General features: G+C 42.2%; 1 protein-coding gene across 1 annotated transcript in view; it reads right to left on the bottom strand.

The window, feature by feature from the left end:
- Nucleotides 1-12,862: 12,862 nt before the first annotated feature.
- DSCAM (DS cell adhesion molecule) overlaps nt 12,863-25,335 on the bottom strand; it is a 416,982-nt gene continuing 404,509 nt past the window's right edge. Inside the window, exon 33 of the mRNA XM_009283090.1 lies at nt 12,863-13,203. Coding sequence (XP_009281365.1) covers nt 12,863-13,203 — 341 coding nt within the window. The remainder of the gene's footprint in view (nt 13,204-25,335) is intronic.

The following is a 25,335-nucleotide window of genomic DNA, read 5'->3' on the forward strand; positions in this document are numbered from 1 at the left end:
TTGCCCAGAGAGGTGGTGGATGCCCCATCCCTGGAAACATTCCAGGTCAGGTTGGACGGGGCTCTGAGCAACCTGATCTAGTTGAAGATGTCCCTGCCCACGGCAGGGGGGTTGGACTAGATGACCTTTAGAGGTCCCTTCCAACCCAAACTATTCTGTGATTCTATGATTCTATGAACGCTACCATGCACATTATTGCACAGTCAACTCCTAAGGCAGATGGTGAAATATGACTCATTGAAATACAGACCATGGCAGAAGAGGGGCAAAGGAGAGGGTGAATCACCTTCCCTGACTCCAGAGTGCAGAGATGACCTATGGCAGTTGGCTATACACACATACATATATTGTCACATATGTACATTTTTACCTTACATATAGAACAGATACGTGATCCCAGATGCAGACCCTTATGCCCCACAGGCACTGGTGTATCACAGGACTGTCAGAGCACATTTTTCTTTATTAGGTCACTTAAAACTAAAGCATTGCAATTTTTTTTTTGCACCAGGAGCTCCTATTTAACTATTTTCCTTCTTCAAAGCTCGTTTTGCTTTGTGTTAGCTTTCCTCCAGCAGATATTTTTGCTGACAAACTCACATTTTTGTCCTCTAATAGGGCACTTAGGGAAGTCAATAAGATTTGGGAAACCACTTTGCCCTGTCTGTACTTAAGCCAGATCACAGTGATGTTAAATGAACTCCTTTTAATAATTCATTGCAACAGAACCTGGTTTACATTTAGCTAGCTCTTACAGAAGAAAAAAGGCGTTCGGCTTCTGAGCTTCATCTTGCAGAGCTGATGAATTGCTCCCAGGCTGCTGTCCAGGTGGTCCGCCAAACTGGACTGCCAGAGAAAATCCTCCACATCTTCCCACCCCTTTTCCTCCCGACACCCAGAGTACAATACCTCCGTGCCTTGTGCCAGCAGCCCTGATACAGGAGGTGGTAAATCAAAAAGGCAATTACCTGTGTATCTTCCCATTATAAAAGGAAGGGAAACCTTTCACCTACTGATGGACAGATTTAATTAAGCCTTCTCTCCTCAGTCACCACAGACAGTAGCACATCTCAAGCCCCCGTGTACTCACCGAATAGAGGAGCTGTGGTCTGCATTGCATCATTTGGGATCGTGATAGGACAAACAACCCAAACACAACCCAGAAAAATAACAGTGTTTTTCCACAGATAGGAAATGGGAGCTGTTTCAGGCCTGGGCAGCATGATGTGTCCATGAGAATGCTTCGAGAAAGCAGCGGTTTGTGTTCAGCTAACACTAACCCTGTCGTAGCTGTGATGGGCTAAGGCTACGAGGTGAAGCAAGGTTTGCAGGGAAGGATACAGTTATTTGTTAGCGTAGCTGGTATAAAAAAGGGAAGAAAGACAAGTTTGGGGTACAGAAGCCCTGAAAATGACCTGAAAAAGAACCCATGTGCCTGAAAGCATGTCTGTTTTGGCTGCATGTGTCAAAGAAATTTCTGTGTTTGTCCTTTGAATCTTCTTTTAAGGGGATTACTTGGCTGTTTGAAGAATTAAGGTTATACCTGACATCTTCCGATGTGGCTGATACTCTTAGTTTGTGAAAATCCTGGGATGTTTTCTGTATATGTGAAAATGCTGTTTTGAGAATGAAGAGTGTTGGAATAAAGGTGTCTGGGAGTAAAAACTTACTAATGTTCTGGACATATTCAGACAGCATAAGAAATCACCTGCATAAGGAAAATAATGTCTGTAGAAATCATGTAGTATATACTGTAGTAGAAAAAGAGGGATAAATAGCAAGCTTTTGCTAAAAGTATAGGGAATATTTGAATTTTTTATAAATCAGTCAACTTTGCAAGTTTTTCTCCAGAGTAACATACTTTGTTATAAGTATCGTCTTTTTAATTTTATTTTTAAACAAATGTATATGTATGTATTGATTCAGCAGATATTTTCAAACACTCTGGGGAATGTTGAGATGTAATTGACATCCTTCATTGTTTTTTTAAAATTGACACTTCTTCAGACAGTATATATTTAAGTTTGGACCCAAGAGTATCCTCCTGGTTGAAAACATCAGCTATAAAAGTTACCTGAAAGTCATTAAAATACCATAGATGCTCTTTTCAAACAAGGTCATTGGTTAGCGAAACATCAGAAAGTTTCTGTGCACTATAAAGCACATCAAAAATAACTAGGTTGCAAAGCCAACCATCTGAAGTTGAGAAATTCCAGAATTAGATACCCCTGCAGTACTAATTGTACTTGCTTTTCCGCGGTGGAATGTGTTATGACACAGGTTTTGACTTCATAAGCCTATATCCCCCCCCCTTCCCCAGCCCACTCCTATTTCTATGAATGGGAAATTACTCCTTATTTTCTTTTATACTACCTGTATTTCATTTAGAATTCACTGTTCACAGGCTGAACTGAACATAAAATTATTAATTGGCTCCCTGGAGATTTCATGATTCTAATTTCATTTCATGAATGCTGTCACCAGTGTCCAAGTGCTCCACAAACATTTCTGTGTTTCTCTGCACGAGGTCACAGTGAGATGAAGTAGCAATTGCCTGCACCCTTTAGCACAGGAAACTAAGGTATAGGGAGATCGAGGACAAACTTTCACCTGATTTTTGGGACCCCACATTATGACCATATTTGGAAAGTATTTATAGCATTATATATACGCAAAGCTGAGGTGAAACTTGGTAGGTGGCTGGATAGTAGCACGTGTTAAACCTAAAGCCAGAAGTTTCCTCATGACCCCCAGCAAGGTGTGCAACTGAAGAACCAGTGAAAAGGGATTTCTTTTTCAAATGTGGAAGTATTTGTCTCCTTCCCAAGGGTCAGGAGAGAAAAACGTCCATATTTTGCTATCAACAATGAGGAGGAAAGCAGGTCCTTACAACTGAGGCACTCCAAGTGCAGTTCTGCTCCATTGGGAAATTCAGTTTTGCAATCACAGAGTAATTTAGTCTAAAGGAGACCTCAGGGATTATCCCTCCCCTGCTCAGAGCAGGGCCGTCATAGCTCGGGTGACTCAGAGCTTGTTTGCTCGAATTTGGAGTATCTCCAAGGATGGAAACCCCACAACTTTGGGCAACCTGCCACAGAGCTCAGGTGAGCAGAATCAAGCCCTGCACGAAAATCAATGAGGGCTGAAGTCTTGTGTCTACAGAATGACCTTGAAGAAAGCGTCTGATCCCTGCAGCCTTCCCTTCCTCATAGGTATGATGGGGGGCATATAAAGCATTCAGGCTTCTGAGTTACTCAGTTACTCTCCTGATATGTGCTGTGGAAGTGCCAATGAAAGACTATACCAGCAGCTTTCCCCCTACGAGATACAGAGCTCCTGAGTCTTCAGTACTAGAAATGTTGCTGTCCCCTATTCAGAGAAGAGAGTCCTATCTTCTCAGTTCAAATAAGATTAAATGAAAAGCTCAGAAATATCTGACCTTAATATTCTGCCATCTTTAAGGCAACATCATGTCACTGTCAGAGCCACAATAATATTTGACACTGCCACTGTTACTAAATGCTGAAGTTTTCAATTTTGATTAAAACTGCAAAAGGTAGAAACTGTACTGTCAAGCATCATCTTGACATGGACATCAGCTGTGCATAACTGTCTACATGGCAAGACCTGGTGAATTTAAAGTTGTGGCGAATTTTGCCAAGGTCTTAGCTCTTGGTCTCTGTCATTTTTTCTTCTCCAAGCTGATCACTTACTTTATTACACACTTATCTGCCTGCTTCTTTTATCCTAAACCCCTACTAAAGTCTTTGGGACTTCAGTGACTGTAAAAATAGGAAAGATTTTGTCCTGTCAGACCTGAGTGTGTATTTTACTGGCACTATGCAGGCTTTGGAGATGAGTTTCTGTTATCGAACCATGCAAGAAACAAGTCAATATATTGCTAGGTAAATGGGCAAGACTTGCTCTTTTCTCATGTGATCCAGGCTAATGTTCTTTATTGAGCTCTAAAGACTGCTTCAGAGCTCATGTGCTGGAAATTATTTCATTCGCATACAGGTAACGTGCTATTTTCCTTCAGGAACTGTGCTTTTTGTTAGTGTGTTTGGCTGGGATGTACCCTGATTTCCATGGATCTTGAGCTCTCTGATAAGTTCAAACACATCAGCACCAGCCGATTGCTCTGCTGGTTCAGCAGCCTGGTCAGCTGAGCAATCACTAATTTGCATGGCAAAATTCCAAGCCTCTTTCAGGCCCAGCACACACACAGCTAAAGAAGTGCTGCATGGGAACCCTCACTGAAGCGCTAGGCAAGTTGGTTTTGCCCTGGGCTCATTATTGGCTAATTTCATCAAGGCTGCTGAGACCCAGTCCTTGGCCAGCCTTGTCCTGGCTGCTCCATTTTTCAGACAATGCAGCACGGAGAAAACATGTCAACATGGTAATCACTGGATGTGGCCAAAACCACTTTCCGCTCTTCAGATAATGTGAGTATTGGAAAAGCTTTCATTTCCCTCCCAGGGCAGAGAAGGGAAATGTGTAGCTTCAGAATGGAAATTCTGAAAGTTGCCTTTCTTTATTTTATAAGGAAAAAAAAAAAATCCAAATGTTTCCTCTCTGTTTTCAGCTTTATGTTTTTAATTTAAAAATTACATATATATTTTCCTTTTTTTTCGTTTTTTTTCTCCGTTTTTTGTGTTGTGGCTGTGGCTTGGGCTGCTTCCATGCAATTGAGGGAAGCTGCCAAGGTCACCCATCACCCAGGGATGTACCCCGGTGTCGGGAAGAGACTCTTGAAGCTCCACCTAGAAGCTGTGTGTATGAGCGTCTGAAAAGTGCTTCACAGCTGTAAATGGGGATCGTGGGCTTGCTGTACTTTCAAGGTTGATACAGAGCACTTTCTAGCACTCCGACTTCATCCAATTCTTTTTCTTTTCTTCTATTCCTAGTCAGTGTAAATGACACCCTTCACCTTGACCTGAGCATTTGCCCCTAAAACTCTCTGACTTGTATTCTTGTGCTGAATGGATTAAGAAGCTCAACTTCTTGCTGTGAGGAGTAAAGAATAGAATATGAGGTTATAAAAATAACAGGAGACGTTGTGTCTCCTGGATAGGACAATATTTGCTAAAGGGTGGGCCATCAAAAGTTAAGATCTGCCTATGCACCCATGCACAGCCAGGACAAACACTTGGGAGGGATGTGACTGGAAGTGGCTGATTGCTGTGGTTTCATAGTGCAATAGCATCTTTCCCTGCTCCCTTCCACAAAATGCAATGCAGTGGTAGTGCAAGGGTTGTGATGATAGCTTTCACGTTGATCTTGACGTTCTCTGTGCAGATGATCAAGAGTGTGTGTGTGTATGGGTACACGCGTGCACATCTGCATGCCGTAATCACAGATAAGCTACTCACGGCGCAGGTGACAGCTGGGTCTGTAATACCAGACTGACCAGAAATAACCTGCAATCCCACCCGTTCCTCCCAGTGCACCAACTCCCTCTGGTCTGGCAAACCACATCCAGCCATGCTGTACTCCTGCCCCGGGCCAGTGAAGAGCAGCCTAAATCCCAAACGTGCCCTGCATGTTGCAAGCCACCCATGGGAGCAAATGTACAATCGGTAGTCACATCTACTCTTTTTTAGCTGCTAAATCCCTAGTCTTCCTCAAATGGAGGAAACTAGCTTCACCCCCTCTCTGGAGTTTTGCCTTGGGTCTCTTTGAAATGACAGGAAAAATGCAGAGTTATTTTTAACAGCACCTCATCAATTCTGTGTTGCCTATTGCTTTGATTCACGACTCCTCCACCTGGGGTGATTCTGCTTATAAGTACTGTAAAGGGTTCACCTTCGAGGATGACGATTTAATTAGAAGTGCAAAGAGCTATGGCCCAACATTGCAGAGACTAATGAACGAGCTTTTGTGGTTGGTGGAGAGCAGCTTGCCAAGGTATCCATTCATTTCTGTACATGTAAGATGAAATGCAACTGAAGCTGTCACCATTTTAAAAGGAAAATCTTATTAGAGTCCAGGCAAGGATAGCAGAATGAAATAAATGGCTTTTGGTGCTTAATCTGTTTCTATGTACATTGAGGTGTGATTATGTAGTCTGCTATCAACTTTAATTAAGCTTTCTCTTTGCTCCCGACCTTGGGGCTTAAATATAATTTGTTCTATAGGAAAGACAGGTGGTACGAGCTCAGTGTTTTAAAGTTCAAATTGATTTTCGTTACATTTAATTTCAATTTCCTTACAGAAGCATCTAATTTTACTAATGTTGGAGCAATTACACAGAAGTGAAGAAGCTGGTACAGAGCAGAGCCTTACAGCCCTCTAATGCTTTTCTTCACGAACAAAAGTATCCTTGCCTTGTGCTTTTGGGATAATGTTATTTAAATCCAACAGAGACTCAATGAGCTCTCACTTTCCTGCGAGTCTCTGGCTGCCCAGACAGATGGGAGGTGACAGTCGGACATCAGGTGCCGGCATGCTGGTGTGCAAAGGCATGGATGGGCTCCAGCAGACCTGCCCCCACCTGGGAACAGAGGTGAGGTCCTTAATGCTACCAGCCTGTTTATCCTCTCCAGTATAACAGGAGCTCTTTTCTTGGCACGGGAGCGATGCGAGCCCCCTGGGAGGGCTGGGAGCTGCAGCCCTTGGTAAGGCAAGCATGCCGGGAACCATAGGCAGGACGGCTGCTAGATTTCAAGCCTCTGGACTGAGCCTTCTCTGTCGGAGCTGAGCTCTCCATCCTTGAGGCTCTGAGATGTTTGGGAATGGACCTGCCTCGGACACAGGGGAGCCCCTGGTCCCACTTTTCTGGCTTTACAGAAACAGGGTGACGGCCACCCCAGGAAGGGGCACATCCCACAGGGGTGCAAGAGTTCAGCGTGGGGCAGCAGCGCTGGCCCAGGTAGCGTGGGAACCACGACATGAGATGGGCTGGGAGATGCCGGAGATGCTGCCAGTGGAGATGAAAGGAAGGAGAAGATGTTCCCTAGGATCCAGAGGCAGCCGCATTGAGTTTCTGCAACCTCGAAAGCCTCTGAAAATCAAGGGCAGGGCAGGACAGGATGAAAGGATGTAGCCTAGGAGGGGATGGGAGGAGAGAGGATTTTCAAGCTTTCTGTGAACCTGGTGTGCTTTCTTTAGGGAAAAGCTGCAGGATTGTCCATAGCCAGGCTTTAGCTGGTGGAAGATCTATCACAATACATGTTTTTAATGCGTGCTTGGTATTTCCAAGCCTCCAGCTGCAATACTCCCTTCTCTCCCCATGCCACCCAAGGCCTCCATTGCACTACAAATAGCACTGAAACCACTGCTTTCTCTATTAAACTGCTGAATCAGGTTAATTTTGTTATCCCATCAGGACTGGAACTGTTAAAGAAAGCATACTGGAAAAACTTGAGGTGCAAAGATGTAGCTTAACTTAACTTGAGCAATATTCCAAAATCATATTACTGTATGTTACAGTTTTAATGGCAAGTTTCCTTAGTGACTGCATTTCTCAGGGGTTTTCATCTTGTTTTCCCATTGTGTTCTGGATTTCTCTACTATCTCATGATTATGTGATGTCCTTTTATGAAACACCTATCTTACTTGCTTTCAATTAAATAAGAGAGTCCAAAGGTTTGAACTGGGGGGGGGGGTGTTAATGTTTTCTGACAGACTCAGAGAACAAAAACTTGCCAGTTTCAGTGTAAAACCAGTAACTTCCACAATTTATCTCAAAGCAAATTTTTTTGTTTCAGTAATCTGAGAAATTGGTTTCGGCATTACTCTTCCATGGACAAGGTAGAGAGCAGTTTCTTTCACACGTGGTCCCAGAGATTTTGAAATCTTATATATGTATGTATTTCCCATTGAAAAAAAATTCACTAGCTAGAAATTCTGTGTGTTTGTTTCTTGACCAGCAGCATGAGAATGAATACCTGCAGCAGCCTTCCCCCTGACAAGCACATCACAGAGAGACGAGTCTTCATTTTAATCTCAAATGATTGCGCCAACAGGCAGGAAAGCTGCCCCCTCTCGCTGTGGCTCTCTCTGGCCATCTCCATGCTCAGGGTCATCCCTGGAACTTGTCCCCTCACCTACTGTCAGGCCTGAAAAATACTGAACACCTTCAGCGGGTGCCTGCGAGGGGTAAAATCTTTCACCTCGGAGGGCAGAGGGGCTTAAAGCAGAGCCAGGAGGAGGTTGCTGTGGAGTGGGAAGCCGGCATACCAAATGCTCCTGTGCTGAAGACCTGCTGGAAAGTTTACAGGGCTCTTGTCAACCCTGAGAATAGTTACAGATCCCTTTTGTGTCAATCCTAACACCTTCCTGCCCTGAAATCCTGAAACAAAGGAGCATAACATTCATTGTGAAAAAAGGAGGAATAATTAAGAAAGTATAAAAAAAAAAACCAGGGAAGTGCACTGTATGACCCCCCCAGCAGTGTTAGTGGTCTGCGCTGGGCTGGTGCACTTCCTACAGAAGCATTTTCTTTCTAGGGAGGTGGTGAGGTTCCCCCTGGGAGGCTCAGGCAATCTCAGAGAAAATTAATGGTGAAAAGCACTCTCTTTTCTCTGCTGGAATGCCTCATAGTCGACTGCGATAGCCCATTAAGCAACTGCTGTAACCTAAAATAACCTAACTAACATGAAAACTAGGAACGGGCTGTCCAAACTGTGTGCTTATTTTTCTTTTTACTTTTCCTTTCTTTTAAAAGAGAGCTCCCTTCTCTGGGAGAGCTTTTCAGCCTACTCAGGAAAATGATGTGCTGGAGGAGTTTGCCTTTCCAGGTGCCCCCTTTATCCCACCTCTTCGCTGTTCGTGTCTTCAGAAAAAAAAAGACACCTCTCCAAAAAAAACCCCAAGCCCAACCAACCAAAAAAAAACCCCTTTTCATACATACCTGGCTCTGCAGGCAAAGGATGTTGGGCGTCAAAGTCTGAAGACATTTACCCCAAATTACTTAATGCAAGGAATCAGGTAGAGACCTATTGCCATTCACCCACCTGCAAGCCAGGGATGGGTACCATCCCCCCCAGCTGCCTGGGAAAGTGGGAAACCCAGTTGTACAAATCTCCTCTGGACTCTCCGTTTGTCCCAAAGAGTAGCCCAGGGTTGCTTTTGTTTCTTTTTCAACTACGTTATTTGGTGTAATAATACCTCACCTTGCTTGTAACTCCTAACTCCTCTTAGCTAGGGTAATACTGCTGTGGAGCTCACCTGGTTAAAAAAAAAATTGACCAAAAGAAAATTCTTAAACAGTCAAAATTTCTTTGGTTCTGAATAGGAAAAGCAAGCTCCAACCTAAAAACAAGGAGCGAGAAAAACTGTACTGAGTTTAACGTAATTGTGTTAATCAGACAATTTAAGTGAAACAGTAATGGAATAAAGAAGGATAAAAGGGTTCTTAGAAAAGGCAGGAGTGAGGGAGTTGCTAACTCATTTGAGACAAAAGGGAGAGTTAATTACTATCCGTGAATCATTAAAGGGTTAGCTGAGGTTGGGGCATGGGGAAAAGTATAATGTGAAACAGAACGAGTCTCCCTAAGGAGTTACGAATTTTAGTAGACAGAAGACAGGGAAGAACTTTAGCTCTTAAATTAATCTTTTGAAGCAAAGTCTCCTATCACCCTCAGGACTAAGATGGAGTCACAGTTCTGTGCAAGGTGCGCTTGCTTGATCCCTAGATGTTCCGGTGCTTTACGGAATGTCTTTTGAGATCGCATGCTGGTGCGGACTGGTTTTTTTCACTTACATGAATATTTTCCAAGAGGGCGTTTGGTGCAATGGGGGAAGTATATCACGTGCTGGGATGCAGACTTACAGGATCCATGGATTTTGATGGTTCTGTTACAGGGAAGTGTTTAAAATGATGCTGGTAGGGACACATCAGCACATTTTCTCTTATCTTGGTTCTACGAACCTGCAGGGACTTGACTGCTCCCAGCTGTATTGATCTGAGAAAAGAGATTACTTTTGCCTCCAAACCTTGACTAGATGAGAGTAGGACAGGCATTTCCTTAAAGCTTCTGTTACACGTTTAACTAGCTCTACCACTCCAGTGCTGCTTGGAAAATTAAAAGCCAATAAAACCCCCAAGCCAAAGGGACAGTAGACATGTTTACAAGTTACGTGTGCTGAAGAGCTGGCTGGATGCAGGGTGCGGAGCCAGGCACCCTGCAGGTCCGAGCCTCCGTGTGCTAAGCAACAGCCCGGTTCCACTCTGGTTTTAGCTCGCAGGAGACTTGCCATGAATTTCCTTGAATATGGGGCCCCCAAAGGCATCTTCACTTCATAAGGAGGATGAATATTACCAGGCATATTTAATACAGATGAGGAGGAAGTCTTGTTCAGTCAAGGACAGTTGGCACTTTCCAGATTGTCAGCTAAAGGTAGATTTAGGGATATATTGGAATATTTCCACTATCAGCAGTCACCAGGAGCTTAAAATGTGAATATTTCCCCCCCTCTGTCTCACGCTCATTCTTGTCTGTCACTGGAGGCGAGTTTTGGTGGGGAGCGCTGCCGTGGGACCTGCCACCCCCGTGCTCGAGAGCAGCCAAGAGCCACAGGAACAAATGGATCAAGCCTCGATTTTGCCCAAAAGCTTTTTGTCTTTTTTCAGAGGACAAGAAGGAAGCTTGAATGGAAGACGAAAATGGCCTGAGACTCAAAAGTCCTGAATGAATCCTGAGAAAATAAATTTTTTTTGGTAAATGCAGTACTAATGCCCCATCCAGCTTAAGCTGAACACACTGCAAAGACTCTTGTGGGAATCAAAAAGAACTAGATTGCCCAAAAATGAAATCTCCAATAAAAGTTTAGTTTTCTGCAGAGTTTTTCAATGGGAAATAGTAAAAGAAATTTCTTTCTGCATGTTTAAATTAGGTTTGTATTAGCAAAATGTTTCTGTATGGAAAAAAACCCAAAGCGAATGAATAATTTAATCTTTCTCCAACACAGAGTTTTTACATTCCATTTGGAAATACTTAACGGGTAATTCTTAATTTTTGATTTTTTTTAAATTTTTTACAGAGGCAAAAGGTTGGGGGTTTTTTTGTTTGTTTTCTGTTTTGGGTTTTTGTTTTGTTTTTTAACGTGCTTTATCACCATATTGGTCAAAGAGACAGAGTAGATGGGAAATGATTCCTTATCCGGGTGACATCTCAGCACTTCTCTGTAGGTCTGTAAGAAGTACGTACCTCAAGGATGTCTTCATTTGGCTTTTTCTGTAGGACTTTCCAGGACTTTAACACTTGGGCTTGACAGAGCTAAGGATGAAAGTGCAACTTGATTCATTTCAAGACGCTTCTGTACTTTGCTAACTTAGTGCCTTTATAACAACACAATTACATTAGTAATAGTAATGAAACAATTATACATAACTGCATTTTCCTATTTTAAAACAACTTGAATTGAGCATGGTGCAGAAATGTCTGCATTAGCAGTGCCCACACTGTCACCAGCCAGGGAAATTGCAAGAGTTTCTCAGCCTGCTCAAGCTCACCGAGTTTTATTGCTTTCGGACCCCAGTTAATATTTCCAGCCAGCTCTGAACAGCGTGTTTGTATTAGTACTAATCTGGGATGCTCTGCACCATGTTCTTTTGGTCAAGGCACACAAAGGTAGCCAGAATACACACAAGGAGGCACTTAGCAAGGCGGCTCAGGTGTTGTTGCGTTAAACCCACCAACTGTAGTATTCAATCATTTATGCTTCGTATAAAACAAGCAATACTACTTCTCACGTAGTCAAAAGATGCAACAAAGTAATATGAGCTGACAGCTCCCCTGTAAAAAGATTTTTTCCTCTAAAGAAAGCTGTGTTGACCTTAAGACCTGGAATGACTTTTTCCTCCCCTTTCTCCTATTATGGGAAAAGCTGGTTTTTTTTCCCCAGTCCTTATGTAAGCGACTAATTTCTGTGAGTGCTGCTCCCAAATGGACTAAAGATCCATTCCTAGGGAGTAAGTAAAGTAACGTCGATACATTTCTTCTGATCCAAAAAATATTGAAGCCAAACGAAAGCCTCCGGGTGGGAGGTGAAGAGAATGCAGAGAGTCTCAGGGGAGTTTGATTCAGAGCACTTGGGACTTGCGCTGTTCTGGCTCTCAGCCCCATGGTAGCAAAAAAGCTGTGGGTAAGTGAACCTCGATTTTTTTCCAAAGGTATGACCCCCCCACTTTCCTTTTCTGCCCAAGGTACAAGAAGACATTGTTCAGAGTATGGTGCTGACATGGCTATTACACTTAGGGAAAACCAAGTACAGCAGAAGGCGACGGAAGCAGACATCACAAATAAAGGCAGAAGACCCTTTTATTTCGCATAGACAAAATGCAAAGAGTGTCTCATTAAATTAATATTTAAAAAAAAAACCAAATCAATCCCCTCACTCCACTGACATCACTCATCCTAATTAACAACAAAAAAAGAACAATCAAGGACCCATTTTCTAATTTAAAAAAAAAGTGCAAACATGACAAAAGACTTTCTGTTTTTCCAAATCAATGTTCCTGCTGAATTCACAAATAGGGTGATTTTTTTTTGTGTGATTTTTTTTTCCCCTTTTAAATCTTGTCTGATGGAACTTCCAGTTAAAATGTTTTAGTTAAGTCTCCATGCACTTCGTAGAAAATCAGTAAAAACACAAACGCTTGTGAAGATCAGAAAACTGGACTCTTTTACCCAAAAATTCAGATATCCAGTCAGATGAAGCTCACACTCAGACAGAAAAAAAGCAAGAGAGTCTTTGCACTGTCTGTCGTTCATATTATTATTTTTTTTTGTCAAATATTTTGGCAATCTTCTTCTTTAATTATAAATATTGGAATTCAATAAAAAAAAGGTAGCTTTCATTGGATTTTTTTTTCAGTGTAAATATTTACAGCCACTGTCCAGCCATGCTCTTTTTGTTATACCAGGGTGTAAGATTTTGCGTAGGGATTGTTTCCTTTCAAGTGGCCCCGGGAGTCCAGCAGGGATTCTTGGGAGCTGCTCATTTTTGCTGCCTGTCCTAGCTCAGCTCCTTCTCGCTGAGGTAATGTTGCCACAGCACCAGGTTGCCATGACTGTACTTCTCTTGTGGAGGATGTCTCCATGGGTATCGGCTCCAGGACGGTGGGGCGCTTCAAGGTTCGGCTTTTCTGCGGCTCCAAGCAGGCTTGCCCCAAACCCAGGTCTCTGCTCGTGCCCTGCACGCCACGGTTTAATAAAAAGTCCATCCTAAGGTAGGGTGGCAAATGCATGAGATCACCTGGGGAGGCAAAAGTGAAAAACAAGTCCTTACTTATGGTCATGCGCTGTGTTACACTCACCTGCTGGCTGGGGGATTTGGCCACCAAAGCGGAGTATGTGTAATCAATCCAACTGCAGCGTTTATAATTGATAAATCGTTTGTCGGCCATTTACTACACTGTGAGCTTACAGAATCAAGGGTAATGGGTCAACAAACTCCTTTTGGGCAGATCCCTAAGAATTCACTGTTAATACCTGTTTTCAAAATAGAATGACTACAGTGAGAAGTGGGATGTGTTTTACATGCACTCACAGCATGGAGAAGATAAACTGAGAAGACCAGGAAGTTTTTCTCAAAATCCTAAAAGAAAAGGTCTTGGTTTTCATTTGTCAAAACTTGGAAAATGTGGAGACTCGGTAGATTTCCACTTCCTGTTTTCCATTTTAAATGGAAAACTTCACAATTACAATTAATGACCCCCAATCTAGAGTAGAATGACTGAATTATTTAAAATGGAGGCATGAGTGTTAGGGCTATAGTTTTAAAGAGATTCCTGGATAAAACAGAAAAGCATTCTTGTCCTAACATAACAACATTTACCTGCCATCCATCATCACCGTGTTTAAACCAGTAATGATTTTCTACCACTATGGCCATTAATATGCTGCTGTTTTGTGGCAACAAAATGCATTGGGGCTGGCACCCTAGCTCTTGCGTCAACTTTCCTTTCTGTTCTGTATTGTTGATGAAACCTCTTTTTCGTTATTTCCCCTGATTCCTGGGCATTTCTATGTGACCCTGCTGATGGCAGCCTGCTCAGTCCAGAGGATTTGCCTTTGCAAAGCTACTGAGTTCAAACAAGTGCCTTGGACCTGCTGTCTGGAATTAGGCAGGGATGAGTGTTACCTTCCACATATCTGTACATGTATTAGACCTGCTACAGAAATCAGATTGGCTTATTTATTCTAGCCCTGCCTGTTAGGTATTCATAAAGTTGCTTCACGGAAATGAGGGTCAATCAGGCACATAATAATGTTCCCTTCTAAAAATATTGGATGGTGTAGCCTAACGTATATATGAAAAAGAGCACTGTTACAGGCACATTCAAGAGCAGTACTTCCCCTTCTTTACAGACCTCTGAGGTGTATAGCTTCCTTTTCATGGCTGATATCAAAACCGTAGTCTCATCTACAGGTGGGATGCATCCTGAATGTTTAAAGTAGAAGACTCTTGGCACTACCACACCTGTGTCTACCTGAGCTATTTACGGCAGTAGAAATTAAGGTGACCTGTGCCAAGTGGCATAAACAGTAGACCAGGAAAGCACTTCTTTGTAATAAAACAATATATAACAATTTCATTTTCCCTAACCAAGCTAAAAGCTGCCCAATGATCTAAAATAAAACAGTTCTTTTACTTTCTCATATAAGTCAAGGCACTGCAAATCTTACCTAAAAGACTAACAGCATCTGCTCTATCCATAATTTCAGGTCACAGACAGAGAATTCCTGAGAAGTTACATTTGGACAGAATCACTGTTTATTCCTATAGAAATCCCCCAGGCACTGTCTGACACCATATGTTTTATTCTAGCTACGTCTCCAGCAGAGATGCATGGTACACAGTATTTAACCCCCATAGAGTAAGATGTGTGTATCTCAAGATTAGGCTGACATAGGCACCACGGCAACATTTATGTAAGGTTGGAGAGGGAGGGGGAGGTTTGTGCTTATAATCGTACTGATTGCCACTTGAAAAATTAATTGTGGTAAATTAGTTGGTTTTACTCATTTACGTTATTTTCCTACAGTACCTTTCATGCCAAACACATTCAGCATATGAGACCTATTTCAGCTGAGACAGCAATGTACCTGCCGCTGGGGTAAAGTACATCAGGATAAGGACGCACGAACTGGCAGACGCAGGCAGGCGCCGACTCACTCCACTTCACTACAGGCATCGAACCGAGCTGCCTGCAGGTACATCTGTGCTGCCCAACAGCTACACTGCTCCCTTTGCACCCAGACCCCGACCCCCTGGCCACCCACGCTGCACCCCAGTTCCCTTTTGGACCGAGTCCTTCCAAAACTCAGTTGTGGGGGCAGTTTGCTCCAAAGACCATTCCCCGTGGGCTGCGGGGAGGAGACAGCCGGCATGGGAAACGCTTCTATCACTTGCTCCCTTTGGCTGTGTCTTTTGCAGCACCACGGTACCCTAAATAAGGAGTCTTATGGCTACCCACTCCTCCCCAGTGGGCGAGAGAGACAAGAGTATAGGAGCGAGTGATGCTGCCCCCGCGTACCTGTCTCTGCCCACTAACGAAGGTGGTGAGAGCCTTCGTTTGGCTGCATCAGGTGTGGGTTATCGCTGTCAGGGCCCCAACGAAGGCAGGGAGCAAAGCACACCTCTGAGATGGCAATAGTAGGCGTGAAAACTTTGTGACTGACTATAATATCAAAGCAGTAACTTCCCTCTTGTCAGGGATGTTCAGAGACTGCCGGGGTAAGAAAGCAGGGTTTTTCTTGCGCTCCCACGGTTGCTCCCCATGCGAAACAGGGGTCCCTCAGCCCCGGTAGAAGAGGACCAATTTTCTGCGCTGAACCCCCATCCCTATTTCCTGCAACAACAGGCCTTTTCCTGAAGGCCTTTTCCTGTCGCCCTAACACCGGCTGTGATGGGCTGCTGCCAGGTGGCACAACGCCCGCTGCTTTATTAAGACCAGCCGGGTCATTTCACATGCATTCCCTTTTACTACTGAGTTTTCATGCAGTCGACTTTCCGGGAAGGAGCTGGTGCGGAAGCCGGAACATGGCTCATTGACGGTCCCCCGCCGTCGCCTCGGAGAGCTGCTTCTGTACCTTAACACATCACTGCTTCTTGAGAGCGACGGATATGCACGGACTATAAAAAAGATGAGTGTTGAACCTTACAGAGATGAAGGCTGGTTTTCAAGCTGCTGTCTAGACATTTCTCACGTGTATTTAAGAGCTTCAGGCTATGTAGAAAAGACCTTTTTTTCCTCCCTAAATCTACATAAGAAAACATAGTCAATAATCTGTGTAAACAATATGCAGTCATTTTACTGTAATTTTCTAAATGTCTGGGGGCGAAGTTCCAACAGGATTGCAGTAATGAGAAACCAGGGAGAGAAACTTGTTCTCTAAAGCTGGATACACAACGCACAATCTCTGACATGGCTTACACAGAGCACCCATTATTTGGTATGATGTACACGTTTTCCTATCATAAAAAGTGCCAGTGCTCCTTCTTATCCGCAAGAAGCATCTTTCCCTGCCACTGCTTATAAAACAAAGCAGATTATTAAAATCATTGGAAAAGAAGAAAATTGGGAATGGAACTTTTTCTTCTTTGCTAGGATTGGAACGGTCTCACAGGATGAAAAAAGTCTTTGATTTATAAGAACTAAAGCATTTCTGCCTTAAAACTACAGTCTTTGAAATATAACCACAGGGGTTCACTTTTGCCATTCCTACATCAATTCTGAAGGTATTTTTGAGAAGATTAAAAGCCTCTTGCCATAGCTATGGAGTTACTTGGAAAGACTTTGGTTCTCATCCTTCTGGACACAACAGTGTAGACATTTTTTTTGGTTTCTTGCTATTCAGCTGAATGATGATTTTTTTCAGGCAAAGCATTATGAAGTTTCAGGATGGTTCATTACCTTTGATGCTCTAATTACCTCTTTTCAGCGGTGTGTGCGCCTTATTAGTAAGGAAAGCAAACCTTTCAAATGCATGAGCACTGAAAATGAGCATGTTTAATAATTCATGCATTTTGGCTTCATTAGTACAAAAGACATTCTAAAACTATAGTTTTCTGATGCATTTTTAAAAAAGGGAAATTTGCTGTATTTAGAAACACTGAGTTTGTACACAAATAATAAACATTCAGTCAAATCTGAATGTGGCAATTTAAGCCAGAGCTACCTCAGTCTTTTTTTTTTTTTCTGAGTGGCTAATCCTCTAATGAATTATTTAGTATAGTACACTTAAGAAAATGTTAGCTTCAATAAATATTTGTAAACAAATGCTAAAAGTCACTTCGTATGATATTTATCATAAACAACACATTCTGCCAAAAGGGCAGTATTTTCTGAATTAATGTGGCACTGGGCAAAAAAAATATTTACCTTTATTTCAGTACAGCTAAGATGATATAAAAAGTTTTGCAAAAACAATAGATATTTTTATCTTCCTTCTGGAGGTCAGCTTTGGTATGGGAAGGTTTGGAATGAATTTGACAGGCTACACAGAGGAAAAAATACCACTGCTCAAATTTTCTGGGATTTTATTCGACAGCTATCTTGTTTGCAGAACTAAACCAAGCTGATATGCACTCCTTTCTCCCTGAAGATTCACCTCATACCTCTTTCAAATGCCAGAGAGCTTACATGTATTTTTGCTTTCATCTGCTCCAGAAAATCTAAGGTTTTGTGCTATATTCAACACAAAGATCATCACAGACTGCAAAAAAGATGCTCTTACCAAGTTGTCACGATAGCTATATGCATTTTCTCATGAATCATAACTTCAAGTAAAGTAAAAGCAAGTGATGATGACTGCCTGATGATTTTCAAGTTTTGATTGCCATGTGAAGGAAATTCCGTGCTATTTGAAAGATTATTTTAGAGAAGTTTATAAAGTAGGATTGGTGACTATGGCAGGATATTTAATTTAACAAAGGTAAGAATAAGTCTAGGTGAACAGGACATTCACACAGCTTGCTTGAATAGGCGTGTGGGTAAAAAAAGCTCTTAAAGATGTCTCTGGCATAATCTCATGGGATCAGAGATCATGCCAGAACTGAATCCATACAGTTCTGTTAGCACGGGTAAGGTGCTTTGCTGACGTAGTTACGTTGATTTGGGACCCAAGTATACACCTCTTCATAACATTGTGCAGTGCTGGGGGGTGTACAAACGCTGGCAAAGATGGATTGGCACGGTGTTGGGCATCTCTTGGCTTGCCCTGAGTTTGGAAGGGGAAGCACTGATGGGATATCGTGTTTTCCTTTGAAAGGAAGCAAGGGAGACAGAGCTACTGACAGCTGGCTTTAAGTTCAGGTTTGTGCTGATTAAAAAGTTTAGTGGGGTTTGCCAGCTCACTGGCACAGAAAATAAATCAGTGAAGTCTTTGCTGATACTCTCAGGCTGATTTTCAGAAAAAAGGACTGCCTATAGGAAAAGCTTATATTAGAAACGAGGAGAGGGTGGAGGGTTTGCAAGGCCAAGGTGAGAGGTTTGATGAAAAAAAGAGCACAAGCGATGTTCAGAGGCCTTTGTCACTTCAAAAACTGACACACCATTAGAAGCTAGCAGGCAAAGCTTTCTTAGACAGCCGCAGCTTGAGCTGAAGCCAGACTGATAGCAGCGATAGCATTTCTTACAATTGCTGCTGTCAGTGTTTGAAACCGGCTGGTGCTCCCTTACTGTCCATCTTCTGTCCATGTATCCTGCGCTGAACCCGCAGAACAGTCTGCACCGCGTTGCAATCATTCCCACACCAACAGGCTAAGTCTCAGACCCACAAGGCTCACAGCACACTGCAACGTTAGATAAATAGACTTAATGAGCAATAAAGCCAACCCTTTGGTTACCTTGATCTTGTGTCCTGCTCAGCCAAGCAGGAGGGTAAAAAGGATCAGTCCTGCACCTCCTTGCTTGGCTGATACAAGTCTCAGCCTGGTGGTGCCTCAGTGAAGAGCTCAGCACTGGCTCTGCCTTCCTACCTCATTAGCTGGGAAAAGTGATGGGCTGCAAAGGGAAGCAAAGGGGATCCTTTCCAGATGCAGTCATCCCTGCCCTGAATCCGGGAGGTGGATGGGTGCGGGGAGCAGCTGCTCACAGCATCCAGCTGGGCTTCGTGTTGCCTCCCTTGACTCAGCACCCAGTTGAAGGGTCAGGTAGATACTTGTTGGAAACTTGGAGGATAATGAAATGAAGAGAAACAGAGCAATAGGCAGGCTTTAACTTATGCCTGTATTTGTTTTGTTGTTTTATTTCCCCAGGATCTGTTCAGTGTGGAACTGCCTTCCCAATGTTCTTTGTTTAATAATTATTATTTTCTTGTAAATGTTGCAGTAAAATGCCACAACTGAACAATAAAAAATTTCTGAAGGATGCTTTGAATAACAGGGCTCCACTCTCTAGAGCAGTATTTATCAGTAATGGAAATGGAGGTGAAATTTCCCCATGCAAATTACTGACTGCTCGAATGAATGGGAACCTCAGCTCACTCTCGGTCAACAGGAGCACACCATCAGCAAGTTCAGGAGCTCACAGACTCCGAGCCCACTTTTTCAATATAAAAATTGGATTTCATAATTCTGCAGCCTTCTAATGTGATCCAGAATAAAAGGCAAAAGGTCCAAGTACTCTCTTAAATTACAGGCTTAGCGAGCAGCCAAGAGGCAGAAGGGGAGAGGAAGGAGGGAGGTGGCAGGGCACAGCTTTCTCGTTAGCGAAGAAGCTGCTGTGAGAGCAGGCAGGCGCTCTTCCCTTCTTCAGAGTATCTTCAACCTCTGCTCCGCTGCCCAAGAAAAATGACCGAAGCGCTCAACGTTTGGGGGACATTTTTAAACCGACTGAATGCATAACATTAAACAAGGCCAATAAGGTGTCTGGATGCATTTCAGCTGCTAACCTGCAGCTGCCTGTCAGGTCCCCTTTGCCGCATGGGCAATTACCACAGCTCTGCCCTTCGTGGCTTCGTGACTCGTGCCATTACGTCTTTTGCGCTTCTCACAGTGTTTTGGCAGATGACATAAAATCACATCTTTACACTGTTCAAGTTTGTGATCACATAGATAGGTAATAGCCAAAACACCTTAGAAAAATACACCAAGTTTCCCATTTCTAGACGGAGAAATCAGAATTCCCTATTACCCCTGCAAGGCTGTACTTTAAATTGGCAAGTTTCATTTTTCTTTCTCCATGAAAACTGCACCCTCATAGATAATTTGAAGATCTATAACACTTAGTTAAATGTTGCATGTTGCAGTCTGCTAAAACTGGCATTCTCATAAAAGCATTAAAAATACCAGCTATGTTTCACACAACAAAATAAAAACAACAGTTACTGTTGACTACAATCATTGGAGTTATCTCTTAAGGGACACCAGGGTATCAGTAAAACTGTAGTTCAGGAGTCAAATTTGCTGCTGGTATAAATCAGAGTGGCTATATTGATTTCAGCAAGACTATACATTGATTTATACTTACTGAAGATTAGGTTTAAGTGACTGAAAATGAGGATTCCAACTAACGTGGATAATTTTTTTAAAGATTATTCATTTTTTTATTTAGATTTAAGCCTTATAATTCCAAGAAAAAGTCCTTAATCAATATGTCTTAAAGCAAAAGCATGACTGCCATAGTTGAACTGAGAAGGAAAACCTGATTAACTCCAGGGGCCAGATAGATTTAGACCCTATGGAGATGCCACGTAGATGTTCTGCCTCACAGGGCCAGTGCACCTGCAGAACTGAGGCCTTCCTGTTTTGATTTAATGCAAAGTCTAAGTTATAAAACTTGTAAAAGGGACCTCACCATGTAAATCAATATGCACTCCAAGACTAAAGTCAGAAAAAATGTCAATAAATAACGAAATGGTGATAGAAAAATAAAGTATGGGAGCTCTCCATTCCCATCTTCACCTTGTCACACAAGCTGCTTTATACATTTTTAAGGATGCTCTGAGACAGCGCTCTCCTGCCCACTGACTGAGCTAGCAAAGCCGTGCTGACGCCCTTGCTTGGGTGCCTCTAGTTAGCAACACTGGAGTTTTAAGACTCGTTTGCTGATCCTGGTGCAGTGAACGGAAACTGTTCAACTATACGTCGCTTCAGTTGAGGGTTAAATCGATCGTGACTCCACGGAAACTGGCATCCTTCATGGGTTGATTCCTGGGATATCTTGGGAGCCCAGATTCTGCAGAGGCTGGAGGGGTGAGGAGTTCAAACTGTACTTATGGTTCACTGAAATCAGTGGGAGCCACTCTGTTGACTTCAACAGGTTCTGCACCACACCCATGAATTCACAGCTAAACCTGACCGTGCCGAGGTGATGGGTAAGCATAATGCTCTACTAATAGTAATGGGGAGGTCAGGCTACAACAAGGAAACCAATATCAGCGCTGCCCTGCTGCTCTGCTGAAGATATATTCACGGATGAATTACTGTAACTCGGTCTCCACATGTCCATCAGTTTGAATCACCTGAGTGATGCTGACGAGGTGCATCATTGCATTTTTGTTAATTAATCCACTGGGACCAGAAGTCCAGCTCTCACATTTAAATTAAGGATGCTGGCACGAAAATGTGAACAATACTGAAATACATCCACATGTACATACAGCTATACTTTAAAGGTCAGCATGTAAAGAAGCCCTTACATGGATGGTAAAGACTATCACTACGGTCAGATTAAGAATGTACTGTTAAAACAAAAGTTTGTTTCTCTAGAGAGATCAGTTTCTACTTTGTTTTCAAAAAATAGCACAAGCGTGGCCTTTCTTGCAAGTAAGATTTGGTTTACATTTTCAGATGTAGACAGATTTCAGATAGATCTCCTCCAGATCTCAGATTACTTTAAGGTCCTCTGGCACAGGGGAAATGAGCAGAGCCTGCTGTGTGTGAAGTCAGTTAAAGCAGTAACAGCTGTAAATGACCACAAGGACCTTAAAGCAAGGCTAGATCAGTTCTTGTCTGTATGGAAACAACTGCTTCTGGTTACCTTGGGCTGACTGAAAGGCCACGCAAAAATCACATACTGTGTCTCAACATTATCAAGTGAAATGCTTTAACATTTTCAAAATTAAAATGGCATGAGCAGGCCATTTCTGGTTTTTTGTGGAAGTGAGGTTTAAGATATGGACTTTTACCAGAACTGCTCTAAAAATCTATTATTTTAATTGAGGTGGACACCACACCTTTGGTTTGATTTGGAACATTTCCTGGTAGTTTTAGAGATTTAACATTGCAGTTATGACTGTGAGAACATGATAGTAGCTGAAAATTTACTGATAAATGTAATCCTTGCTTTAGGCATAAAACTCTCCACTAAGTACAATTGAATCCGATGCTTCCAAACCTACAGAAAACATGGGTAGTCTATTTTAATGGTTGTAGCTGATGAAAAAAAAAAAGACCATGAAGCAAATAATCAGCTTTAGAAAAACAAAATTAAATTCAAATTTTAAAAAATCTCACTTTTAATATGGAAACAGGCATTCTTGAAAGGGGGTTTCCCTTAACATGCAACTTTTAATCTAGAAGAAAGCAAAAAACCCAATAGTATTACAGACCAGCACAGTTTGGGATACTGTATTTTTCCAAAGTCAATGTTAATTGTCAAATCAAAATAACAAATAAATTAGATAGCAACAGGAGAAGATAATTGTGCTGCTACACACTTCTAGTAGAGTCCCTGAGGAACTGGTACTAGTTGTTTCTCTCCTCTAATAAAAAAAAAAAATCAAATAAGTCTTCCTAACACCAGTATCAGTTGTAAAAATAATTTAAATTACTTTTCTCATTAATGAATTGAATTTAGCTTTCAGGTGTCTTGTACGCTCCCTAAAATGGAATTTTCACATTGCCATTGCACAGAAACTTTGTATTTATAACCACACAGCTGCCCTATTTAAACTCTGATTCACACTGATATAGTTTTCCTTCCCAATCTCGTAACTTTTTAGCTTCTGATCTGAACCTGTTTACGTTCGTTTTTATTGTACTGGCAAGGTTAATAAACTTGCAGTGTGAACCTTCACCTCTGTAAAACCACCAGAAAAATAATGCAAGCCAATGGTTTCAAGTACGTAGTCATGTCAAATTAAATGCGGAATTAAATGGTTTTCATCCCTGCAGAACATTCAGCTTTTCACAGCGGAAGGAGAAAAAGCTCTTGATACTCCACAGAAATAAAACCTGAGACAGGATACAGACAATTTACTCTCATCACTGATGTGCCATTTCTATGATAAGAAGCAAATGGCACAGTCTGTCTCTTTGTGACGTGTTCCTAGTTTTCCAACAGAGCAATAGAAAATAAAAAGAATGTGTTATAGGCACAAGATAATTTCATATGGTAATGTTAGAAATGCTCGTCTAGGGGAGTAATTTCAGAGTCTGTCACGTATGTGTAACTAAGTATACATGCAAGTAAGTTAAAATACATGTTAAGAGTATTTGCTACAGTTAAAAACATAGGCAAGAAGTTATTTTTCCCACTTACAACGGTTCTGCCTGTCTTGCTGTTTTCCCACCTTCCTATTTTGATTTGTCTCCTTATGTCATTTTCTCAGAACTGGACCTTTGTCGCTAGTTGTGGAGTCAGGATGATGATTGCTTTGTTCTATATACACACTATATATGGTGTGCATATATACATATATATTTATATGTATATATTATATTGTATTTGAAACCAGACAGTGCAAGTGTAGAACTAAAAAAGAAAACAATCCATATGTTATCCTTGTCTTACTTTGCTGTGGAATTTCTGAACAAAAAAAGTCAAACGTAGATTCCCACATATCTTCAAGAAATTCAGTTTTGGATCTTGGAACTGTACAATTCTATTTTCAGTCAATGCAGAATAATATAATAGGCATGGGAAAAAGAGGCAAAAGGTGAGCTGGAGGCCCTAAGTCAAGAGTCCCAGCCATTACTGAATCCTCAGTGGCTGAATTTGTTATCAGATTCAGTTTCTGCTGCAGCTTATAGAGCGCTGTCAACAACTTTTCAATAGAAAGCAAGCCTCTACATAGACTCCATCGCTATGTCACACCTGTCTGCATTGGTAGAAGAGGGAGATGGCTCCTTTACCCTTGAACTCGTAGTTCAGTGGAAAAGAGTTCACATCTTTTTATCTATCTCGAGTTACAGGGCTGACATGGGAAGTATACTGTGCTTTCTATTACTGCATGTTTCATATTTTCCCTATTGTGCTAAGCAGCTTATTTTTGTCTGTGGTGACTGAATACTGGAAAAGAAGATTTGTGTCTTGACTTGCGTGTTTAAAACAACATTTATGCACTGCAAGTGATGTCCAGCCTCCATTTTAAGGGATCCTTGTAAACAATTATTTAATAAAGTATTTGCATTCTGTAGCTTAAAGCTTGTCTACAAGCTAAGACTTTGCTGTTCAAGTCTGCAGGATTAGTCAAAGCAGCAAGAAATTTGTAAATTGGGTCAAGAATGCTAATTAAGGCATCTTAAATACTGAAAGAACTTGATCATTCAGCAAAGCTGGAGAGGTTAGAGGTTCGTGTCTTTTCTAATAAATACGCAGTAGGCTTAGGGCTAGACTCAGGCTGCTTGACTTAGGTGCCCAACTGAAAAACCCAGACCAAAGAAGTGTCCATACTTGCTCACTGAGAGCTCGACTTGAGAGCAGGCCTGTCCTGTCCTCCGGCTGCTGTGAGAAGGCGGTGGCTGCCAGCCAAATCTCCTCCTCTGGGATGGAGAGGCCAAGCAGAAGGGCTGGCAGACAGAGGATGGAGCTCTGCCCTCACGCATCAACCAGCAGCGCAAGGAGAGCAGGAGGAGAATGCTTCCAGTGGAGCAGGAGCTTAGCAAACTGGTGCTCCTGCCTTGTGCAGGTGTAGGGACTGAGGAGAGCACTCAGCGTCCCTATGGAGAAATGGGGTGTTCTTGCCACCTTCATGGCTATGAAATCCATCTCAGGAAAATCTTTTTTTTCAGAGCTTGCCTGGCTGCAACTGCCTTTTCTCCCCACCCACATGCATGTTTCTTTCCAAACTGATTCCTTTCATCAGCTGAAAGTTTGTAGAGGAGGTTCTGAGATATAAAATCTTGGGATGCTTTAAATGGATTTCAAAATCTCCTAGTCTGATATACCCAGTGAATGATATCTCTTCTCTGGAAGTGTATCTGAGATGCTGTTAGTCCTTCAGGGTTTACGTATTAATGTGATCTCCAAAGAGGCAAGGAACGGAATTGTCAAAATGAGCTTGCACTTGTTTTGTGACATCAGGTAGACAAGTTTCTGCCTGGCCCAAGTCAAGCTAACCCTTAAGAATAATGTCATATATTTGAAAAGGTTCTTTTTAGTGCTGATTAGCATCAAAGAAAAATATAATGTATAAATATATATAATGCATATAA

Source organism: Aptenodytes forsteri, unplaced genomic scaffold, assembly GCF_000699145.1.
Source record: "Aptenodytes forsteri isolate BGI_AS27 unplaced genomic scaffold, ASM69914v1 Scaffold2, whole genome shotgun sequence".
In the NCBI taxonomy this organism is placed as follows: Eukaryota; Metazoa; Chordata; class Aves; order Sphenisciformes; family Spheniscidae; genus Aptenodytes; species Aptenodytes forsteri.